Source organism: Bufo gargarizans, chromosome 4 (genome assembly GCF_014858855.1).
Source record: "Bufo gargarizans isolate SCDJY-AF-19 chromosome 4, ASM1485885v1, whole genome shotgun sequence".
NCBI lineage: Eukaryota > Metazoa > Chordata > Amphibia > Anura > Bufonidae > Bufo > Bufo gargarizans.
This window is the reverse complement of record NC_058083.1, coordinates 82,427,633-82,453,306: the sequence shown is the minus strand read 5'-3', so window position 1 is coordinate 82,453,306 and position 25,674 is coordinate 82,427,633. Positions and strand designations below refer to the sequence as shown.

The 25,674-nt window shown below is 43.6% G+C and overlaps 1 protein-coding gene across 1 annotated transcript in view; it reads right to left on the bottom strand.

The window, feature by feature from the left end:
• Positions 1 to 24,296, bottom strand: part of ALKAL2 (ALK and LTK ligand 2) — a 47,237-nt gene extending 22,941 nt beyond the window's left edge. The window contains exons 1-4 of the mRNA XM_044292252.1: positions 24,153 to 24,296; positions 23,666 to 23,947; positions 14,920 to 14,973; positions 10,242 to 10,325 (exon numbers count right to left, since the gene is read on the bottom strand). Of these exons, the coding sequence (XP_044148187.1) occupies positions 10,242 to 10,325; positions 14,920 to 14,973; positions 23,666 to 23,918 (391 nt within the window). The 5' untranslated portion in view covers positions 23,919 to 23,947; positions 24,153 to 24,296. The remainder of the gene's footprint in view (positions 1 to 10,241; positions 10,326 to 14,919; positions 14,974 to 23,665; positions 23,948 to 24,152) is intronic.
• Positions 24,297 to 25,674: the final 1,378 nt, after the last annotated feature.

The window sequence follows — 25,674 nt, the reverse complement described above, 5'->3', positions numbered from 1 at the left end:
CAATTTTTGTTACAGCCTTAATGCATTTTTTTTTGGAGCCAAAGCCTAAAGTAAGTTCAAAGGGAATGGGAAATATAAAGGTAGATTCACCTTCTCACCAGATCCACTTCTGGCTTCGGCTCAAAAAACTGCATCAAACACTGCACTGGCGTCTTTCCAGAGGAGGTTGTCTGCTTCTTACAATGCCTTTTTGTTAGAAAAATAAGCTGCCAGCAAGTGTTACATTTCCTGGAAGCATTATGAGGTGCCCATCAAAAATCACATAGCTGTCCATATAATGCATGGACAAGCAGGTCTTCCAGGCAGAGAGATGCTCTTTTTAGCCCTGCTCTAGCTAATTAATTGAAATTAGATATGATGAACCTTCTTCTACTAGATCAGAATACTCCATTTGAAGATGGAATTTCGACAACAGACAACCCTTTTATAATTGTTATGCATTAAAGGGTATGTACACCTTCGAAGGCATCTGTTTGCAGGCTGTCATCTGACGGCTCATGTGCAGCTCTTATCTCTGATCTCCTGACCTCATAAACACTTATTTAAGACATAGTGTGATAAGAATTAAGCTATAATGAGTGTTTAAATGGTCAGGAGATCAGAGATAAGAGCTACACATGAGCCGTCAGCTGACGGGATTAAAAGAAAACACAAAGTGACAACTTGTCAACAGACTGGTTTAATAAAGACCAATTGAAAAAATGATTTGTAGCCTAAAATGCTTAAAATACAGTCAATAAAAATAACCCCTGAAGATGTACATATCAGTTAAAGAGTAAAGAGTCGTTTCATTTTATTTTAATATTATGATATAGGCTGGATGACTACAAGGGGCATCATAATACAGGGGGCACCACAAGAGGGTATTATAATACATGAAGCATTATAAAAAAGAGAGACACTTCAGGAGCATTATATATGCATGCACTACAGGGGGGCATTATATGTACTGGCACTACAGAGGGCACTACAAAGGGTCATTATATCTACAGGCTTTATAAATACTAGTCTAGTAGAACTACTATAGGGGACATTATAAACACTGGGGCTACTACAGGGGGCATTGTCGCCAGTGTGGGCCCAACACACAGCACATGGCAGGAGACACCCCCTCAACCAGTGGCTACAGCAGGGGCGTAGCATTAGGAGAAATAGGGGAAGCAGCTGCTTTGGGGCCCAAACTCAGAAGGGGCCCATCAAGTTGATGGACTATAAGATTGTATTGTCAGGACTTCCTCAACAGTATTATAAAATTACAATATATATAGAGATACTGTAGGAAACGGACAGAGCAGCTGACAGGCCTGGTCTGAAAGAGTGATCTTGGCTAGCCATAGGAGTGGGGGTTGCACGGGAGGAAGGGGTTGTGAAGAAGTTGTTGGGGCAGGGGCCCATCCAATAATTTGCTGTGGGGCCCAGTCATTTCTAGTTACTGGGCTACAGCATTGCCCCACCTCAGCCAGTGATTGGCTGAGTGGGCATTTCTTGTGTGTCGTGTCCAGGGCCATCTTTACCAAGGGGCAAAAGGGGCAGCTGCCCCGGGCCCAGTTGCTCCTGGGGAGCCAAGGCAGCTGCCTCTTGAGCCCTGCTAGCCACTGCCCCGGGTGTCAGGCTGTCAGCTACACAGGGGAAGCTGCCATGCCATGCCTGCCAGCACTCCAGCTAGCGTACTGTGTCTGTGAGAGCTGTGATCTAGAACCTTAATGACATCATCACCATGTGACCAGTAAACTAGCAATATTACTGGTCACATGGCTATGAGATCATCACAGGTCCTTGAGTGTTGCAGGAGAAGTTTGCCTTAACTGTGGAGCTTTTTTTGTGAAGATTACATCAGGAAAAGGTGACAGGGGCTGTTATGCTAATGCTAATATACTGTAAACTACTGTATAGTGGGGTGCTGTATACTGTGTGGGGGCCTGTATACTGTGTGGGGGCCTGTATACTGTGGGGGGCCTGTATACTGTGGGGGGCTGTATACTGTCGGGGGCTGTATCCTGTGGGGGCCTGTATACTGTGGGGGGGCTGTATACTGTGGGGGGCCTGTATACTGTGGGGGGGGGGGCCTGTATACTGTGGGGGGGCCTGTATACTGTGGGGTGCTGTATACTGTAGGCTGCTCTACTGCTCTACTATATACTGTGGGGTACTGTATAGTGTGGGGTGCTATACTGCATACTGTGTGGTGCTGTATACTATAGGGTGCTATACTGCATACTGTGGGGTGCTGGGGTGCACTGTAACACTAGGGTGAGCCGAGCCCTGGTCTCCTTCCTGCAGAGCGGTGCCCACTTCCAGCCTGAGCGCAGCTGCCCAGAGCACTAATCCTGAGCCGCTGGAGTCTTCAGAACTGGAAGTATTTATAGTCATTCACTGGACTCTACCAGGTGTGTGGATTTTTTGTGTGTGTGTTGTGGTGAAGGGCATGATTGCCTGCTAAGGTGTGGGAAGGCGGGATCCAGGGGGCCCAAGTAAATTTTTGCCCAGGGTCCAATCAATATTAAAGACGACCCTGGTCGTGTCTGGTCCAGAGAGCAGAGACCAGCAAAGAAATTGGTATGCACTGGAACGGCAGTGGCAGGGGATTGATGAAGTAAGTAATGCTTTATTTATATATTTTTTTATTTTACAGGTGAAACTCGAAAAATTAGAATATCGTGCAAAAGTTCATTTATTTCAATAATGCAACTAAAAAGGAATTGCATTAATGCAACTTAAAATTTGAATATTGTGAAAAGGTTAATTATTCTAGGCTCAAAGTGTCACACTGTAGTCAGCTAATTAATCCATACCCTCTGAGCAAAGGGTACCTGAGATTGTGACTTTGGGGTTTTCATAAGCTGTAAGCCATAATCATCCAACTTATTACAAATAAATGCTTGAAATATCTCACTTTGCATGTAATGAGTCTATCTCATATATTAAAAATCACTCAAATAAAGTGGCCTAAATGGGAGGAAATGCTCAGTTGCATATCATTGTGGTGCACCTTTTGCAGTGATTTATATCTCATATACAGTCCTGATCAAACGTTTAAGACCACTTGAAAAATGGCAAAAAATCATATTTTACGTTGTTGGATCTTAACAAGGTTCCAAGTAAAGCTTCAACATGCAACAAGAAGAAATGAGAGTGAGACAAAACATTTTTTGAGCATTCAATTAATTGAAAATAACGATTAAAATGAAACAGACTGTTTTTCAGCTGATCAAAATTGTAGGACCACATGCCTTTAAAAGGCCAAATCTGTGCAAAGATGTGGATTTATTGTCATTTTGTCAGGTAGTCACACGTTGTGATGGCAAAGCCGGAGGATCCAATTGGCTGTCCGTCAAGACACTGGACGATCCTCGACCCAAATAAAGGCCCTTACTGGTGCTGACTGCAGCCCCCTAACCATCAGACGGCATCTGAGACTGAAGGGCTTCAAAAACAAAAAACATCTTCAAAGACCTCATCTCCTTGAACACCACCGTCTGTGTGGTAACGACTGGGTTTTTCAACAGGACAATGCTACAGTACACAATGCCGGCAGGACAAGAGACTTCTTCCAGGAGAATAACATCACTCTTTTGGCCCATCCTGCGTGTTCCCCTGATCTAAATCTAATTGAGAACCTTTGGGGATGGATGGCAAGGGAAGTTTACAAAAATGGACAACAGTTCCAGACAGTAGATGGCCTTCGTGCGGCCGTCTTCACCACTTGGAGAAATGTTCCCACTCACCTCATGGAAACGCTTGCATCAAGCATGCCGAAAAGAATTTTTGAAGTGATAAACAATAACGGCGGAGCTACTCATTACTGAGTTCATGTTTGGAAGTTGGATTTCTCTTTTGAGGGGGTTTAGTTTTTTTTTGGGAAGTGTGGTCCTAAACTTCTGATCAGCTGAAAAACAGCCTGTTTTCATTAAATTGAATGCTCAAAAAATGTTTTGTCTCACTCCCATTTCTTCTTGTTGCATGTTGAAGCTCTACTTGGAACTTTGTTAAGATCCAGCCATGCTAAATAAGATTTTTTGCCATTTTTCAAGTGGTCTTAAACTTTTGGTCAGGACTGCATTAGTTTCACCTTTTAAGTTGCATTACTGAAATAAGTAGAGCAATGGAGCAGGGCGCAGCGAAGTGCAGCTTGACTTAGGGGGAAGTTAGAAGGCACGAAAGGGTTAATATGTTTAGGCTAAGGGTCAGGGTCTGATTGGTTGTACAGGGGGTGGGTCAGTTGCAGGGTTTGGCGTGCTAAATATAAACTAGTGGGGAGGGGTGTGTCTATTCAGTGCAGTGGGTACCTGGATAGTTGTAGCATGGCATCCCTGGAGCAGTTGTTGGCAGCAGTTAGGGCGGCAGTGGAGCAACATGGGACCGAGTGGCTGGAGAGGTCCTTGCAGATCACGGGAGGCCAGCCTGAGGTGCCGCAAGTAGAGGTTGGTGGATGACAATATCGTCCAGGTAAGCCAAAGCATACCGACGATGTGGACGAAGCACAATGTGCATTAGTCGCTGAAATGTGGCGGGGGCGCCATGCAGACCAAAGGGTAAGACCTTATATTGATACAGCCCCTCAGTCATGATAAAGGCAGTTTTCTCTTTGGCAGCCTGCGTTAAGGGCACCTGCCAGTACCCTTTCGTGAGGTCCAAAACAGAAAAATACCGGGCTTGTCCTAACCTCTCGATGATTTTTTCGAAAGTCGTTACAAAACCGCAACGTCCCGTCCGGCTAGGGTATCAATACTATAGGACTGGCCCACTAAATTTTTGACTCCTGAATGACGTCTAGCTGCAACATTAGCTGCACCTCCTCCGATATGGCTTTTCGCCGAGCCTCGGGTACCCGGTATGGTTTTAATCAGACTTTTGCCTGAGGCTCAGTGACAATGTCATGCTGGGTTATGGAAGTGCGTCCAGGGAGGTCTGAGAACACATCCATGTTCTGACTAACGAAATCCCTGGCCTCCTGAGTCTGTTTAGAGGAGAGGCTGTCAGCAATTTTTACTGTGGCAGCCGCCTCTCTTGCATCAGACAGAAGGGCCGGTACCTCTTCTCCTAGAAAACCCAGCCGCGGGCTGTCTTCTGTACAGGTTTCCCTATCTTTCCACGGTTTGAGTAAATTCACATGGTAAACCTGCTCCGGCTTACGGCGCCCTGGCTGGTGTACTTTGTAGTTTACATCTCCAATTTTCTCAAGTACTTTGTAAGGCCCCTGCCACCTAGCCAGAAACTTACTGTTCACGGTTGGCACCAGAACCAAAACCCTATCACCCGGGTTAAAGATCAGGGCCCAAGCCTGTCGATTATAGACCTGACTCGGGGCTCGCTGAGCTGCCTCCATATGCTCCCTAACAAGAGGCAACACTGTCTCTATCCGATCTTGCATCTGGCTAATGTACTCAATGACACTTTTATGTGGAGTGGGTTGTTGTTCCCACGCCTCTTTGGCCACGTCTAAGAGACCGCGAGGGTGTCTGCCATATAGCAGTTAGAGGGGCGAGAACCCAGTAGAGGCCTGGGGTACCTCTCGCACTGCAAACATGAGATAGGGCCGAAGGAGGTCCCAGTCCTTCCCATCTTTAGACACTACCCTTTTCAACATATTTTTTAATGTTTGGTTAAACTTCTCTACCAGACCGTCCATTTGCGGATGGTAAACGGACGTCCATAGTTGTTTTATGTGCAGCAACTTATAGAGTTCCCTCATCACCTTGGACATAAAAGGGGTCCCTTGGTCGGTCAGAACTTCTTTAGGTAGTCCTACTCGGGAAAACATTTCCATTAACTCCTTAGCTATGAGTTTGGCAGAGGTACCCAGTGGCGTAGTCTAGAATGACTAAGATGTTTTGATGCCCACTGGTGGACTTCGATACTGGGCCTATGAGGTCCATAGCTATTCGGTCAAACAGTACTTCCATAATCGGGAGGGATACTAGGGGATTACGGAAATGTGGCAGGAGCTAGTTATCGGGCAAGACTTACAAAACTCTTCCACTTCTTTGAATATCCTGGGCCAGTAAAACCGCTGTAGAATACAATCCTGAGTTTTCTGCAGCCCCAGGTGACCCCCGAGAACGTGTTGGTGGGCAGGATCTAACACAAGCTTGCGATAAGCCTTGGAGACCACCAACTGTTCAATAGGCTCACCCTGTAGATGGTTTACTCGATACAACATATACTGATGAACAACAAAACGGGGAAACACTGACTCTGCCCCAGGTTGTTGTGGTTCATCATCTACTATTAACACATTTTCCCAGGCGCGGGATAGGGTTGGGTTCCGACATTGGGCAGTACCAAAATTATCCCCGGAGACATTGAGGTCTGCCAATTCAGGACCCGGCGGCAAGTCGTCCACGTCTCCCACCATCACACATAGCGGGGTTGTCTCCCCCTCTTCCACTGAAGTGGCAGTCACCCCTACCGCTGGATCTTTGATTTTAGGTTCCCAGGGTTCTGGTCTCCCCCCTGAGCCGGGCCACTCTGCTAGGGTTAACCCTGTCTCATGGGTATCAGTCACTCTCATAGCAGGCCACAGTGCCGGGAAGTCTCTCCCTATTATAAGTTTGTAGTGTAAATTTGGGGCAACTGCCACTTCGTGAGTCTATCTGTCAGCCCCTGTGGTTAGAGACACCAGGGCGGTGGGATAGTCTTCTAAGTCTCCATGGGTGCACATGACCCTGACTTTATGGCCAGTATACTCTGTTGACCATACCAGGGGAGCCCTTACTAGGGACACCAGACTCCCTGAGTCCAGCAGATCCTCTGCTGGAGTGTCTTCTACCTCCACCTGGCACAGGTGGTTTAGAGTTTTTGGGGTACCTGCTGCACACAGCTTCCTGGCATATAGCGACTGACGGTAACCATAGTTAGTCTATCCAGCATAGCCGTGGGACTCAGCACATCAGCCACTTTTGCAAGAGGTGGAGTAAGTCATAATAGTGGGTCCTCGCAGGCTCAGTCGGCTTAAACCCCCACTGATGTACCCGCTAGGCCCGGACCAACATATTTACCCCCAGTCTTGCCAAAATCTCACCCTTTACTTTTTGGTAGTCGGCCGCTTGATCGTCCGGAAAGTTGAAATACACCCGCTGGTAATTGGATGCCAGGAATGGAGCGACGACATCAGCCCACGGGTCACGGGGTAGTTTTTCCCTGATGGCCAGTTTCTCGTAAATCGCCAGGTAGGTTTCGATGTCGTCTACAGGGGTCATTTTAGGAATCGCGGCACGGACTGCTTTCTGGGCATCGTGGACGCTCGGGGCTGCTCCTGCTGTCTGCAAAGCCATCACGTGTTGTAGCAGCAACTGGTTAGTCTCCTACTGCTGCTTATTTGCCTCGTGTTGCTGCGGGTTTGTCTCTTGCCACTGCAGATTAGCCTCCATGAGGGCCTTCACAACAGCCTCCATTTTGTCGTGGGGCACTGGTTGTAATACAGCTGGTTTAATGTAAGACATACAACCGTGCCTGAAAAGTGCAGAAACCAAAACTATCAACGTTCACACCAGCCTCACTGCTCTTGCCCACATCCTCCACCAATTGTGGGGTTTCGCTCTGGTAAATAGGGTAAGAGGGCGCAGTACAGAGGCAAAATACAAGTTCTTAACTCAAAACGTCAGTGTTTTATTCACACTTGAGGCAATTGCACAAAACAGCACTTAACTTTGCAGTCTTGGTGTTAATTCACACACAATGGAAAGTTCATATAACCCAAGTCACCTTGCTGGCAGTTCTGCCTCCAGTAATCCACAGCAGGCTTTAGTGGGCCTGTTTCCCCAGCATGCGGCTCTCAGCCCTCCAGCACGGCACAAAGCCTCAGATCCCAAACACAGAGACATTTCTGCTGAGCCCAGCTGCCTATTTAAGGACAGCCAGGTGCTGCCAAAACCCGGACCGGCACTTAAACTCTGGTCCGGTATTTGACCTCACCTGGCTGGAAACCAGCCCAGCTGCACATGCTGGGAGGAAAATACCTGCCTTGCCAGACACAACACACAACACACAACCCCTCACTGTGTCACAATATATATATATATATATATATATATATATATATATTGGGGGGATTTGCTCTGGTAGACAGGTTAGCGAATGCAGTATAGAGGCAAGGAACCAGGTTGTAAATCAAACTTGAGTGTTTTATTCACACTCAGCAAAACATAACAGTCTTGGTGCTTGTTCATACATAGGAAAACAAAACAATGTTCACCTGGAATCCTAGGTGTCAGTTCACACCCGGCTAAATGCTCAGCCACAGAAAAGTTCACTGGCAGGCTTCAAGGCAGCCTGCACGCCTGTTTGCAGTCTTCAGCCTTCATCACAGAGAACTCCACAGCTTCACTGTCAGATGGAGGTAGATCCACCCCACCTGATAGTGCTGACTGATTTATAAGCCTGCCAAGACCCGGCCTGGAACGTGGGGAGCAGCCACGCACCCAGCACTTTTGACTATTCCCAGTATAAACCGTCCTGGATCAGCTTTACAGTCATACTAAAACAGCTGATGTGTCAGACTGCAATAATGACACTTGAGAAAAACCAGCTCTTACCTCACCGAGGCCAGGAACCTCGGTGACACATACCGACCATGAATGACGCCCCCTTGTTCCTTCCTACAACATATATATATATATATATATATATTGTCTGCCATTCTAATCCTGCTTGTAATGATAATTAAATGATTGCTAAAAAGTGATCTGTATAGACCATGTGGCCCGTGCAAAAACTACAGAATTTCTTCTTTTTTTTTTTATAGAGATATTGACATGGAAATATTAAAAATAACATCACCAAAAATTCAAAAAATTATGTTCAAACAATTAGCCATTTTTTGATGATACATTCCCTTTAAGATCATGGATGTTTTACTTCATTTCTTAACAGTCCAATCACTGGCCACACACATATTTGGTATAAATGAGAACCTCCCTGAGATCTCAATTCTCTTACAGCCTAAATAATCATGTAAATTATCCAAATCCTTGAAAAAAAATAAACATACCACTTGTGCTAGATGGGAAGTCATGAGCTATCCAAGCAAAAATGCTTTCCTCTATTTAGTAGAGAGTAATGGATTCATGTTGTGTTCTTCATCTGTGATTAATTATTGGACCTAATACATACAATCCTAGGTAGTGAAGAACCGTTACATACACATAACATCCTATCATTAGACACTGCTTATTTAATGCCCAAAATAGAATGTAAATTCTATTTAGAGGAAACTGGACTTTATGGGAACTTTTTTTTTAACGTCCATATATTTATTTATTGAACTCCAAAGCTAGTGATGTGAAGAAGGTACACAGCCTACTTGGCAGCCAGTCTGAATCATCTTAAAGAAGGACGGCTGGAATACAGGAAGTCTATGGACACCTGAATTTGCATTCACAAGAATCATCTGAAATGTATTTCCAGTTAAAATTACAAGCGTTAAATTGGTCTTAGATCCTAATTTTCAATACCTTATGTGAAGGCTATCCACTCAATGTTCATTGGTTTGTGCTGAAGATTCCTCCTTTTTGCTAATTTACTAACAGGCAGTAGCTGTCATTTTCAGCCCTGTTATAGGTACAGTGGAGCTGCAGCCCGGTCATGGTCATTGTTTATACATTATACTTCTCTCTCCACCCCTTCCCACTCACCCTTTCACATGTCCTTTATTCTGCTCAGTTATAGGATTAGAACAATGAAAATAACAGAACTGCTGGATTCAGCACATCACTAAAGCAAACGGAGCCGATTCGCCGAACAGACCACACTGACTATAATGGGATCCGTTTAAGAGAACACTTTTTTGGTGGAGAAAAAAGTCCTGCATGCAGGACTTTTTTCTTTGGTGTTTGTAACAAATTATTTGACAGAAGTCCCAAACACAGCCTCCAATGCAGACATGAACATAGCCTAAGAACATTTATACATACTGCTTGAATCATTGCTGAGGCTGCTGTAATAACAGTACTTTATTAGCTAGTAAGTACCTTTTACAGACTTATAAACTGCCTGTAATACCTTGTTTGGGTAGGACTCAAGCTATCTATCTGTCTATCTATCTATCTATCTATCTATCTATCTGCTATTCCAGCTGACATCAGTAGGCAGGAAGTAAAGGACTATACTAAGTGTCCTCTTAATCTGCAGCGCACAAGTGAACGAAGCTAATAAATTGCATGGAGCACTCCATTTGTAATTTTGGACAGAATGATTCAATCCTTACATCCTGAGCATTTTCTTTACCACTAGGTCTTACTTACGTGCTGGAATGGTGCAGTCCCTTGTGCTGTTGTAGAGTCTTCGAAAGTGCTTATTGCAGGTTGGGCTTGTAAAAGATAGTCGCCCTAGAAGATACAGGGGAAAGGAGTCAGTGACAATAACATCAAGTCTTATCTTACACTGAACAAAAATATAAACGCAACACTTTCAGTTTTGCTCCCATTTTGCATGAACTGAACTCAAAGATCTGAAACATTTTCTACATACACAAAAGACCCATTACTCTCAAATATTGTTCACAAATCTGTCTAAATCTGTGTTAGTCAGCACATCTCCTTTGTAGAGATAATCCATCTCACCTCACAGGTGTGACATATTAAGGATTAGAATGTGAGGCCGGTTGGATATACTGCTAAATTCTCTGAAACGCCTTTTGAGATGGCTTATGGTAGAGAAATTAACATTCATTGCATGGGCAACAGCTCTGGTAGACATTCCTGCAGTCAGCATGTCAATTGCATGCTCCCTCAAACGGTGCAACATCTGCGGCATTGTGCTGTGTGATCAAACTGCACATTTCAGAGTTGGCTTTTATTGTGGGCAGTCTAAGTCACACCTGTGCAATATTCATGTTGTCTAATTAGCACCTTGATATGCCACACCTGTTAGGTGGGATGGATTATCTCAGCAAAGGAGAAGTGCTTACTAACACAGATTTGTGAACAATATTTGAGAGTATTGGGTCTTTTGTGTATGTAGAAAATGTTTCAGATCTTTGAGTTCAGCTCATGCAAAATGGGAGCAAAGCCAAAAGCTGTTGCATTCAGTGTATAAGCAATACAAAAAAACTGTTCTCATCAACTGATGTTTTATGTAATGTGACCCTTTTGCTCCTAAAGTGGCTTTATCCACTTTTTATGACCTTTATTATAGTTAGAGGGGTGGCAAATTACTAAAAATATTTTCAAATACCCCATAATCTATTTTTAAGTGTGACATATAGTACAGACCAAAATTTTGGACATGCCTTCTCATTCAAAGAGTTTTCTTTATTTTCATGACTATGAAAAATGTAGATTCACACTGAAGGCATCAAAACTATGAATTAACACATGTGGAATTATATACATAACAAAAAAGTGTGAAACAACAGAAAATGTGTCATATTCTAGGTTCTTCAAAGTAGCCACCTTTTGCTTTGATTTCTGCTTTTCACACTCTTGGCATTCTCTTGATGAGCTTCAAGAGGTAGTCACCTGAAATGGTTTTCACTTCACAGGTGTGCCCTGTCAGGTTTAATAAGTGGGATTTCTTGCCTTATAAATGGGGTTGGGACCATCAGTTGCGTTGTGGAGAAGTCAGGTGGATACACAGCTGATAGTCCTACTGAATAGACTGTTAGAATTTGTATTATGGCAAGAAAAAAGCAGCTAAGTAAAGAAAAACGAGTGGCCATCATTACTTTAAGAAATGAAGGTCAGTCAGTCCGAAAAATTGGGAAAACTTTGAAAGTGTCCCCAAGTGCAGTCACAAAAACCATCAAGCGCTACAAAGAAACTGGCTCACATGCGGACCGCCCCAGGAAAGGAAGACCAAGAGTCACCTTTGCTGCAGAGGATAAGTTCATCCGAGTCACCAGCCTCAGAAATCGCAGGTTAACAGCAGCTCACACAGAGTTCTAGCAGCAGACACATCTCTAGAACAACTGTTAAGAGGAGACTGTGTGAATCAGGCCTTCATGGTAGAATATCTGCTAGGAAACCACTGCTAAGGGCAGGCAACAAGCAGAAGAGACTTGTTTGGGCTAAAGAACACAAGGAATGGACATTAGACCAGTGGAAATCTGTGCTTTGGTCTGATGAGTCCAAATTTGAGATGTTTGGTTCCAACCACCGTGTCTTTGTGCGACGCAGAAAAGGTGAACGGATGGACTCTACATGCCTGGTTCCCACCGTGAAGCATGGAGGAGGAGGTGCTTTGCTGGTGACACTGTTGGGGATTTATTCAAAATTGAAGGCATACTGAACCAGCATGGCTACCACAGCATCTTGGAGCTGCATGCTATTCCATCCGGTTTGCGTTTAGTTGGAATCATCATTTATTTTTCAACAGGACAATGACCCCAAACACACCTCCAGGCTGTGTAAGGGCTATTTGACCATGAAGGAGAGTGATGGGGTGCTGCGCCAGATGACCTGACCTCCACAGTCACCGGACCTGAACCGAGATGGTTTGGGGTGAGCTGGACCGCAGAGTGAAGGCAAAAGGGCCAACAAGTGCTAAGCATCTCTGGGAACTCCTTCAAGACTGTTGGAAGACCATTTCAGGTGACTACCTCTTGAAGCTCATCAAGAGAATGCCAAGAGTGTGCAAAGCAGTAATCAAAGCAAAGGGTGGCTACTTTGAAGAACCTAGAATATGACATATTTTTAGTTGTTTCACACTTTTTTGTTATGTATATAATTCCACATGTGTTAATTCATAGTTTTGATGCCTTCAGTGTGAATCTACAATTTACATAGTCATGAAAATAAAGAAAACTCTTTGAATAAGAAGGTGTGTCCAAACTTTTGGTCTGTACTGTATATGTATGTACCAAAGGGAGAAAAACAGAAATGGATCACACATCCACATGCTATGCTTTGATCTAATTAAACTCGCTTCTCAGCGCAATATTTAGTGTACAGCCCCCTATACTGCATGCTGTACAAGAGGCATTGGTGTACATTTTCATCAAAAGGCATAAGCCAACTCACCACGTCATGGTTGCCTCTTAGAGTGGGACCTACTCTAAAATAGGCGTGGCATAGCGCAGTGACAATGCGGCACTGCCTTAGTAGGCGGTGGGACCCAGGAGTCAAACAGCAGCCCTGCACCATCTAAACAGTTGTCTAACACGACATGTCCTATGCTATCAGGAACTCAAACTGAGAGCTGGCAGGACCATTCACAATTATATGCAGACTACTGCTAAATTAAAACCACCTGTACCGAATGGGAGGAGTGCTGATACCAGAAATGAAGAAGAAATATTAAAGATTATGCATATACTAAAGGGAGAAAAACTGGAGAAGAACCGGATCGCAAATCCACATACTATGCTTTGATCTAATTAAAGGAAACCTGTCACCTCAAAAACACATAGAAAACCACCAGCATTACCTTATAGTAGCCCCCAGTCTGTTCATATTCATATGTTTAATCCGATTGTCTGATGCTCATTTGCTTAAAAAAACGATATTTTAAGCACCATCAGCACTATCTTGCCGGTCAGCTTCAAGTCAAGGGGGCAGCGGCTTCCTTGCTTCAAGTCAAGATAAGCACGCCCCCCTAACCGTCCCCTCTCTTGTTTGATTGACAGCCTAAAGTGCGGCCAAGATCGCAGAAGTCTCACGCATGCGCGGTGCGGTGCTTAAAGCCAGTTAACAGCGGCAGCCGGAGATGGGATCGCACCTTACCAAGGAGCGCACCGCGTATGCGCGAGACTTCTGGCTGTCAATCAAACAAGAGAGGGGACGGTTAGGGGGCGTGATTACCTTGACTTGAAGCAAGGAAGCCGCTGCCCCTTGACTTGAAGCTGACCAGATAGATAGCGCTGATGGCACTTAAAATATAGTTTTTTTTTAAGCAAATGAGCATCAGACTACCGGATCAAACATATGATTATGAACAGACTGGGGACTACTATAAGGTAATGATGGCGGGTTTTATATGTGTTTTTGGGGTGACAGGTTCCAATTAAACATGTTGTGTTAGACAACTGTTTAGATGGTGCAGTACTGCGTGGTGGCCTTTGTTTTTGTGGTTTTGTGCTGGTGGGTCGGTGGCACCCAGTGCCGTGGGTGGCATCTTCAGATAGCAGGGTTGCTGTTTAACTTCTGGGTCCCGCCGCCTACTAGGGCAGTGTCGAGTTGTCACCGCGCTATGCCGTGCCTATTTTAGAGTAGGTCCCACTCTAAGAGGCAACCTTGACGTGGTGAGTGGGCTTATACCTTTTGATCAAAATGTACACCAATGCCTCTTGTACAGCATGCAGTATAGGGGGCTGTACACTAAATATTGCGCTGAGAAGCGAGTTTAATTAGATCAAAGCATAGCATGTGGATGTGTGATCCAGTTCTGTTTTTCTCCCTTTGATATATGTATGTCATATCATAACTTATCCCTGACATTGCAGAAGAAGGCCCCCCCCATCAATGGGCTGTATAGGCCAATGTGTCCATAAGGCATACTATGGCAGTGTTGACATGATTCACTCATGTCACTGCTTTTTGTGCTGTCCCTGAAGGGATCCATTTCTGCACATGCGCTGAGCAGTAAATGAACATATTAGGCATAAATGTAGAAGAGGATCCCTCCAAGGAAAGTGCAGAAAGTGGTGACATAAGTGGTGAATTAAGTCACCATCACCAGATGCTCTCTATGGATGAAGTGCCCACGTCTAGTAGGAGATTACTCATTACATGGTTGAGGCTTTAGTTGAAACTTCTGATGCTGGACTCTAGGAGATCGTTTGATCTCTGGGCTGGCTTCTATAAATATAGGGTTTGTCTTGATGAGTGAACCCCTTTAAGCCAAGTACTACACTGTCCTGAAGACCATAAGTAATTATTTAGGAAACATCAGTCATAGGTAAAATAAACTTTTCTTGTAAATTTAAAGTATAAAGAAGTACAAAGTTTCTCCTGGTTGCTTGTAATAAAGACCCAACCACAATACCTGTTAAATGCTTTAAAAACTTTTCTTTCATCCGAAGGTCTCTGGGAACAATTTCTGTAGGAACATAAAGACAACATACATAAGATTTGTTGAGAAAGGTACAATTGTTCTACAGGGGGTTGAATATGCATGTGAAGACGTGACCTCCTGACTGACAAATCTAAGTGGTGGAGACTAGATCGTGCCAAAGTACATAAGACATTGAAATCCAGGCTGCCAGGCTGCTAGGTTGTCCTGTGCTGCCGTGATCCATTTACATACAGAGCTTTCACAATGTGTTTACTACTCCCTCTTGTAACTGCTGCCGGCTAAACGCAATGATGAAAGAGCCAGCTTCTCTCTGGTATAAACAGACGTGATACTATCCCTGGTATACAGAACATGGCCAGGTTTATTTAACTGCCTTAATGTTAAACTATACAAATGGACTGGTTCCATCACTGTGACTAGCAGCCCATTGGAAGAATGCAATTAAAACAGGAAAAAGGAAGAACTATAAAATATAATAATCCAGGCACAACTAACCAATCATGTCCCACCTAACCATCCACCAACCAATCAACTTACCAATCAGCTGCTACCTAACCAACCACCACCTAACCATCCACTAACCAATCAACCAGCCAACTAACCACCACCTAACCATCTTCCAACCAGTCAACCAAATGCCACCTAATCATCCACCAACCAAACACCCAGCCAACGAACCACCAACCAAGAACCGATCTACCACCTAGAGAAGTAATTTCTTGGTGCTAGGGTGTTACAGTTCCCAAAGACCTTTAATAAGTGTCTCCTCAAATCCACCCCATACAAGGCAAGCATCCAAGTGTTCTCAACGGGGAGAGGCAAATTAGTCTCTTCCATTCACCTCTGGTGGCAGCTTATCTCTCATGACAACAAATGGTCAGATGTGCTGAAATTCAACATGCCTAATATTTCTTCCTCCCAACAACATCTGCTAGAAAAGAATCTGCACACCCCAATGCAGTTGGCCGGTTCTACCAATATTGGTGGGATCAGCCAACCTTGTTCTTATGTGCATGGACCTTTAAGGTAAATATTCCCCTCACAATCAGAAAAACAATCCAAAATTCATTGAATACCAGATTTGTCTAACTATAAGATTGTTCATCTACTAACTAATTCAAAGAAAATTTTCTGTCCCATGAAGCACTGAAAAACATCAAAACTGCTGTGTGTGAATTCACCCTAGTTGTTTTTATGTCCATAGACACCATTATAGAGCGTTATAAACTAGACAAAGCCATTCAGTTTCCTACAAATAAACATAGTAGGATGTTAATAAAAGAGAAGATGAGTACTGCAGTATCTTCCACAGTGAAGAAACATTCAACTTGGACTCTGAGACCTACTGAAGAACAAATTGTTAAGCCATTAAATCCTAGTTGGATGGTTTAATGTGGTAGATGCCCCAACACCCGTACTCATTTTAATTGATAGTCTATTACACGTGTTCTGTTTCTATGCTTCTTTGACATACAGATCACCCAAGAATTGTCTGTAGTCTCCACAAGATGGACCTAAATATGGTAGTATGATCCTGTGAAAGGAAGGAGCTCTAGGTATGTGCCTAGGTTATCTTATCACTACAGTAACTACATGGACCATGCTCTTTTACAGCAAGCAGGTCAAATATACTATAGGTAATGAACATATGAACACTCACTCCTGACAACTGGCCTGTGTAAAGGCGCTACCAATCCCATTCTAAAGGGGCAGTATATTTGTCAGGTGATCAAATCTTTTATTCGGCACCAAAAATTCATCGGCAGCACATCAACCTGTGTAAACACAGAATGTGCTATTGGCCATATGCAAAGTGAATGGGGGATGAACAATCCCAATAACAATCATTCATCCCCAGGGATGGACTGACCATAGACTCTGCATGGAAATTTCCTGGTGGGCCGATGCCCAGGGGGACACCTAAGCCCTCCTCATGGCTGCCAGTCAGGTAGGTAAGGACCTGATGCTCTCAGCATTAATTAACACTAGGAGCATCTGGTACTTTTGCACCAGGCTGGCAGAAAAAAGTACCCTCCTGCATTCAACAATATCACCGTCCTCAGGACGGTGATAGGTTTAATGCTGCGGCAAGGATGGCAGCATTTTGTGGTGCACTGTATATTTGGTTCTGCTCGGTCCCTGCCTACTTATGTTGACCCTGCCTACTTATAACTGACATCCATGAGCTGATTTCTCCATGAAGGGTTCCACCATGACAACAGCTATTTCCCCAATGCCCCAAACACATGTATGCTCGGGCCAGCAAAAGAAACAAGCATGTTCAAATCCAACTGCTCAATCCTTATCTGATGTGACGTCTGCCATCAGGAGAGAATCGGGAGGCCGCCACACAGATTAGATGGTTGGCTGGTCCTGCTGAAATTGCTGGATTTGGACACTATTAATTTTATGTGCATGGCCAGATTGTCTGTGCATCTCAGAAATGGTGGCAAGGGCTGGTTTAAGTTTATTCTTTATGCAGATCTACAGAACATGTGCGCTCTATAGATAATGATCAATAAATACACAGGCCTCGGGAAATATAGGAAAGGTGCCTCCGTGGTCTGTAGTCTCCACAAGAAATGTCTGTAGTCTCCATAAGAATTGTGAAATATAGGAAAGGTGCTTCCATGGTTAGAACTAGGATCCTGGGCTTCAATCCAGCCAAAAGTAACCTACTGACAGTCAACTGGGTTCCCATGAAATTGGCCTTAATCTGGCTATACAGTTTTGATAGCATGACCAACAGCTATGTCTATTGCCCCTACCCATACACATGTATGCCTGACTCAGCAGGGGAATAAGCAGCAGGCTGATACCACTGGTGGCAGCTGCTTATCTACTGGAGAACAAAGGGACTGGTCATGTTGAAATATAACTGCCTGATCCTTCTCTGTCGTGGAGGTTCTCAAACATATTAAATTGTTGTCAAAATTGGCTAATGTTAATCTAAGGTGTATGGCCAGCTTTAGTGTGTATGCACGATGAGTGATAAGAGTGATGAGCCCTGCAGAAAATGGTGATGTGATGTGCACATATAGTGGGAAATCACATATATTATAATATGCAATGTATAGTACACATGGCTGCCTGCCTATAATACAATATCCAGACACACAGCATAACTGACAGTGAAGACATTGACACCACACTGCATCAGGGCACCGTAATTCATGTATTTCTGGATTTACCAGGTCAATGACATAACCCTAGTTATGCCTGCTAGACAATCATGAACAGTTTCAAGATGAGCTAATGTAAGCATGCCGTGATCCTCAATCTCTTACGATGCTTCTGATGTTAATAATACCCCTGGGATTAACCTATTATCAGGTGTATAATATCAAAGAAGCATTACAAAGAAATGCAGTAAACCAGGATTGTAATTGTTTCTCTAGGCACAGAAAATGGTACGTAGGTAGCAGTCACATCTGATGCCTCATATGAGGACACCATACTTATATATGGAACATGGTAAGTGGGAATCCTGATGCAGGTTTTGGATTGAGGCTCAGGAGCAGAAGTTGTTTAGTTTTCCCATATTGATGACCTATTCTCAGGATAGGTTATCAATATCAGATCGGTGGTGGACTGACACCCAAGACCCCGCCGATCAGCTGTCTGAAGAGAAATCAGCAGTGCTCCTGCGAATGCTTCTGTCAGGTCTGAGCCGGTGGGAGCCCTCCTCAGCTGGACACCAGCCAATCACATTCTTGGCTGATGATAGGGACCTTTATGTCCCTTCCTAGTTCTGATTTCTGGCATGGTACTGTGTCTGATTTTGGTTTGCTGGATTACCCGGATTGCTCTCCTGGTTTTGACTTCTGCATTCAGCATTGGCTCTTATTTATTAGTTCTGATTTGGTTTACCCTAGTGTTCCCTGCTCGGACCCGGCTAGTTTGTTCTGCTTGTATCTTAGCGTGGTTGCTGATCTGTCACTAAGTTATTTTCTTCCTTTTAGGCCCAAGCACTTAACTAGGAAGAGACTGTCGACCAGTTGTGGGCTGCTGCTTAGGGCAAGTAGGTAGGTGGGTAGTTCAGGGTTCACTGTTCCCTACAGTGACAGCTGCATTGTCTTCACTGTCTACCTGCTTGTCATTAACATTGCAGCGGCAAACAGTGTAATTAGGGTACTTTCACACTTGCGGCAGAAGATTCCGGCAGGCAGTTCCGTCACCGGACCTGCCTGACGGATCCGTCAAAACGTATGCAAACTGATGAAATTTGTCAGATTCATCAGGATCCTGATCCGTCTGACAAATACATTGAAATACCGGATCCGTTTCTCCGGTGTCATGCGCAGACTGCAAAAACTGATCCGTTTTGCTGGAACACTTGGGGCTGGATGCGGCATTAATGCATTTGAATAGAAAAAAATGCAAGTGTTCCGGAATTTTGGACGAAGATAAAACCGCAGCATGCTGAGATATTATCCCCATCCTGAAAAGGCAAAAAGACTAAACTGAAGACATCCTGATGCATCCTGAACAGATTGCTCTCCATTCAGAATGGGTTAGGATAAAACTGATCAGTTCTTTTCCGGTATTGAGCCCCTAGGATGGAACTTAATGCCGGAAAATAATAATGCTATTGTGAAAGTACCCTTACTGCTCCATTTCTTTCAATTGAGTGAGGATAGTTCATCAAAATGGCGAACAAGACAACTCCTAACTTTGCATTTGGCATATGTGTGATCCCTGATCATAGAGGATATGTTACATGTGGATTTGAATTCAAAATATTTGAGAATGAATAAGCTTACTCAGGCTAAGTGAATAAATATATTAACTAAGTGTGATTAAATATATGATAACATAAACTAATCACATACTGAATAATAATCGACCGAGTCTCCACCCCATTTAGGCTAGTGATGTATTTACTTTTTATTATTCAGTATGCGATTTGTTTGTGTTATTAATCACACTTAGTAAATATATTTATTCCCTTAGCCTGCGTAAGCTAATTCATTCTCAAATCTTTTGAATTCACATTACGTTACACCAACTTTTAACAGTACATATATAACTATATCAGGGCTGGCCAACCTGCGGCTCTCCAGCTGTTGTAAAACTACAATTCCCATAGCCGCAGGTTGGCCAGCCCTGATCTATGTGCTCATTTTTAACCAATTTATTTTATTCTCCAATGTATCTGATAAAGTATAATGCACTTTTTGTAAAAAGTCTGCATGAAAACTGTCCTCTTCTGTTTTGTGTATCTTCTGTGTATATCTATGCATCTCCATGGTAACAGACTCCAAACAAACCCTATGTAGTCATGTAGTCTGATCCTGCAGGCTGTGTAATCATATAGGTCCCAGTTCCATGCACACGTCTTTACTGTGTGTATTAGGCTTAATTTTTCCATTCCTAGTACAAGGGAGGACAGATTAGACAGCTGAAGCTCACTCAGTTTTACAATCTATTTTTCAATCTCTGTCTTTAATGGGGGAAACTGATTCATGACATATCTGTAATTATTCCCCACTGACTTTAATGGGAAGTAAAATGGATATTTTGCTGCTCAGTTTGATTTTATTTGGAAAAAAATCAATTGAAAACTAACGTAATTTCGCCAAAAATTATGAATCTCATCTTCTGCTGACCTTAATTTCCATCCTTGAGCTCCATATGTTTTTTTAATCTAAATTTTGAGTTGAGTAATTTCATAATCTATTTCTATAGTGGTTAATGCTCAATTTTAGCTCTAGATAAATAAAACATTTCTGGTTACTATTATACTGTGGTGTACCTCTAATGGAAGTTGTCCATGCAGCTGCTATGGGGTCAATGGGGGAAGAGGGCAGTGGACATATGGCTCCACCCCCCCTAATTAAGCTTAATACCTCAGTCCCGGCCCGGGCCCTGCCTTCCAGCTCTACTAAAAGTGGCCCTGTTTTGTAGTCAGGTCCAAATTGATGGAAGGCAAGGCCAACAATACTATATTGTGGCGCATTATACCACCCCAACAGAGCCAAATACCAGAGTCCATCACAAAAACTGCCACAAGCAGCACAAAATACATCCCCAAAACTTTCACTGGCCAGCGAAAAAGAGGGCTCAGGTGGCCCCCTAGTTATTGGACCATCTCCCTGTAAGGTCTATAGCCACCCCAGCCTGACGCTCAGTGTTGTCCCTTCCCGCTCCCCTGCTGATGAAGTTTCAACACAACACGTGGCCAATCACTGGGTCACGTCATAATTTAGGCACATCCTCCGTCAATCTGTGCTCCAGCATGGCAACTTGGACTTCTTTTGACAACAAATTTTTGGAGATGATTCTGTGCATAAAGAACCCCCCCCCCCCCCCCAGTGTTTTCAGTGTGAGGTGGAGCTGTCATTTATGCAGCCAGTGGTTCAAGGCCAGAACCGCACCAAGAAATAACATGTCAGGTGTCCGTTTATGGTCAAAATCTGCAGTGTGAACATAGCCTTACAGTGCAATGCACACTCTAAAAATGAAAACCTAAAACCAATAGTGGAATAACATAATTTTTTCACCCCAAAAATGTTTTAAAACTTATACAATACAGCCGAGGTACCCCAAAATGCGGTGACTTAAAAAAATACAACTTGCCCTGCATGAAACAAGCCCTCATATGGCTATGTCTATGGAAACATGCATGGTTTTTGAAATGCAGAGATGAAAAAAAAACAAAAAACTAAAAAGGCTGAAGCATTAATAAAGGGGTTTTCCCATCACAGACACTGATGGAATATCCCTAGGCTATGACATCAGTGTCAGATAGGTGTTTCTTGCATCTCCAGAATGGGCACCTCGAAGTGAAGGGAGAGCAGCCAAGCATGCACAACCACCCTCCATTTACCGCTATGGGAGTTCCGAAAACAGCTGAGCGCTGTCTCCTAGCAGTGAATAGAGCGGTGGCCGTGCATGTGCGCTGCACTCTCTATTCACCGTTATGGCACTTGCAAAAATAGCTGAGCAGGCTCACTTGGATATTTATAGAGCAGCCATAGCAGTGAACGGAGGGCACGCCGAGCATGCGCAGTGTGCTATCCTTCACTTCGGGGTCCTCATTCTGGAGAAAGAAGTGGGTCCCAGAGATGGAACCTGCACCTATCTGACACTGATGCCCTAATATTCTGGGCTCCAGTGCTTGAGATCTGTCTTTGGATGTAAAAGCTAGCTGCGTGGCATCAGTCTGCAGCATAGTGGTAAAACTGCCCATTAGCCCTGTCGGTGGCTGCTAGGTTTGCAGCCTGGCAATCATCCAAACATATTAGGGTACGCCTGGCAAGCACAGTGTATACACAAGCATTTCATTAGTAGGTCTAAAGAATTCCACTATTAATAATCTAATAATTTATGTCTTGATTTGTATCAGAGTGTCCATACAATTAAAACACCTTCTCTGGTAAAATGGATTAATGGAAGCGCTTCAGTCTAGTAAATGTAGATGTCGTTACATTTAATATAATGTTAATATGTGGACCAGGACAGGCTGGAGAATTCACATTCACATGTAGCTTCCTTACCAACCTATTAGCAGACTATAGGCTGTTTTATGGCAGCCTGTAGTCTGTGTCCCTGTAAACACCATCTGAGGGTTTGCAGCAGTTTGCATTCCTTGCACAGAGAGGCATCTGTATTGTGCAAACGCACACTGACAAGTAACGGCTGCTCCTGTAATACAGTATAAATCAGCCATCGCTAAGAAATACTATCATCCATACCGGAAAATGACTGAGTGTTCATTACTGCTTTACAGAACTCATTTGTAGCAACTTTAATCATCTTATGAAGCCTAATATATCCCAATCACATACTTGGCTGCATTAGAGATACACACAAGAGGCAATCTGTATATACAAGCTGGAGCATGTGCTGTATACTGTACTCTCTGCCCAGGTATACAAAGCCTGATGCCAGCTGTGGGATCACAATAGATATGCCACCTATACTGTAATCTGTATATCATCTCCCAAAGTGATGGAGTACCCATGTACAGTTCAAAACACTTGTCTCTTCCATTAGGAATGAGTGGCTCTTACACCTATCCTTTCCAAGTGCACTTCAAAGAGAGTGCTGTGCATATTGCACCCTATCACTGATGAGGCACTGTGTGATTGATCATATAGATGGGATTTTTTCCATAGGACTTCATGTAAACTTGCCGAGTTGTATAGACATGTGAACTAAAGGAAACGGTCCAATGACAATGTAAGCTCTGCTACTCCGCATTGCAAATACACAAAGTATATATACTAATTATCCTTCTAAAAGTATAGGTGAGATGAGTTTGCTCATGTGGTGGGGCTGAGTTTGCCGTGTGGTATGTGGTTAGAGATGAGAAAATCGATTTGTTGAAATCAATCAGAATTTCTTCAGATTTGCTTTGGTAGAATCTTTCAAGAGAGAGAGAAAGAAAGAGGGAGATATAGATAGATAGATAGATAGATAGATAGATAGATAGATAGCACTTTCTATAGGGGAAAATGTGTTCATCTCTAATCCAGATGTGTTTTCTATATTTCAATGACAGGTAATAAAGTCAAAGAAATAAAAAAATAAAAAAATATATATATATATATAGAAATACATAATATATTCCAAAATAAATACATACTATGTAAACAAATACATCATATATTAGAAAATAAATACAAAATCTATAAACAAATACATAATATAACAATACACACATGCAACTCTATATAATATAAAGCAAAACTCTTGCTAATGAAGTTCTTACCTACTCTCTGCTCCTGGTAAGCCCCATATTCAATGTCCTCCTTGTCCTCTGGGTAATAGTCTTGCTTTAAGGGATACTGCCCCACATTCTCTTCTATAATGTTATACTTCTTAAAGTCTTTGATGATTTTCATGATAAAATTGAGCAGGTTCTTGTCAGTCAGGTTATTGGAGTCAGTCCTGCCTTTGCAGTATCCAGTGGAGAGCAATAGAAGTATCACAACCAGGAGAGCAGAGCCCATAATATCCCTCATATCTCATCCAGTGGATCTGTAAGGAGCTCCTTGGGGTGGAAGGAGAAGAAAAAAGTGCACGTGTGAGTATTACAAAGCTGAGTGCAGTCATACTTCACTGGCAGAAGGCACAACCACAGCGCTGGCACACACACATGGGGCACACACTACACCTATAGTCAAGGCTAAGGCAAGCAAGAGAGCAAACACACAAAGCAGAGCTAGAAGTGAGAGGAGAGACCTGCATAGGGTTACCTGGTCTGAGGCTGGTCCTGATCCCTGTGCCCTCTTGGCTTGGTGCAGATGGACTATCTGCCTCCTGCTGATAGGGGAACTTTGCAGCTGCCCTGGAGCTCTGTCAGTCTCTATGCACCATGCCAGTTCCTCTGATGACTCTTATATAGAGTTTAGCTTGTCCATGAGGTGGCTGCAGCTTATTATATTGAATGTGGGAGGAAAAGTCAACTTGGGAAGAGTGAGTGGTGCAGGCAGGTCCCCCTGATCTTCAGCTGGGCAGGCAGCTCCCTCACTTCTTATCCTCTCTCACAGCAGACGTAGGAGCTGTCCCTTGGGGCTCATCTCATGCACCAGCCTTTAATTAGCAATCCCCAGGAAAATCCATTGCTGTATTCCCGATCATCACACCTCATGTGCAGGAGGCAAGTCTACTCTGAGGTCTCATTTTACACCAGCCTTACCAGCAACAGCAACTTTTCTGCAAGGAGAATATTACAGGAAACCATTAAAGGAGCCATCCTAGAAATCACCCATCTTCTCCACATCCATAACCTTCATTCCTGGAGATGCATTAGCTTAATGCTGCTGATGGCTGGGTGATTAAATGCAGGGATGAGCCAGTTCCGGAGGGAAGCTGCACTGAGCTCATGTGCCACACACACACTGGAAGGTGGCAGGGGCACAGGGCTCTAGTCCCCCCCCCCCCCCCCCTGTCAGAGCTATAGGTGAAGGATGCAGAAATCTGAGCTGCTTGAACTTTTTCTATTTGCTTTCATCTGTGTGTGTTTACCACTCCCAGCCATGAGTCAATATCACAGAAGATGGAGGTTTGGATTTCAAGACAAAGGGGAAAAGCAAAAATCAGGGGAAGAATGAGGGTAAAGCTTAAGGGGACACTTTGCTGTTCTTCACATTACTCAGAGGCAACAGTTAAAGCTGTCATTAAATACTGGCACTCGCATTGCTGCAGGTAGCGCTTGCTCTCTCCTTTGACGACACGCAGTGGTGACAATTGGTATTGCAGGCATATTCCCAAGTGTGGCTTTTACTACTGAACAGAGAATAAATTACATGGGATTCTGCCACGTTTGTAAATGTCTAACCCTAAAGATCCTCTTATATTTTAAACATATCTTATTAATTTAAATAATATGTGAACGCACAACTTGTCATATGACGAATGCTCCGTTACCACACAACCAGCTTTAATTTATTTCCGGTTGTAGCTAGTTTTTATGGTTTATGTGACCTAAGTAAAGAATTGTAACCCAAAATAATGTGACTAAAAATCATTTCTGTCTGCTGAAGGCCTCATGCACACGGACGTTGTTTTAGTCCGCATCCAAGCCGCAGTTTTTGCGGCTTGGATGCGGACCTATTAACTTAAATGGGGCCGCAAAAGATGCAGACAGCACTCCGTGTGCTGTCCGCATCCGTTGCTCCGTTCCGTGGTCTGCAAAAAAAAATATAAACTGTCCTGTTCTTGTCCGTTTTGCGGACAAGAATAGGCAGTTATATCAATGGCTGTCCATGCTGTTCC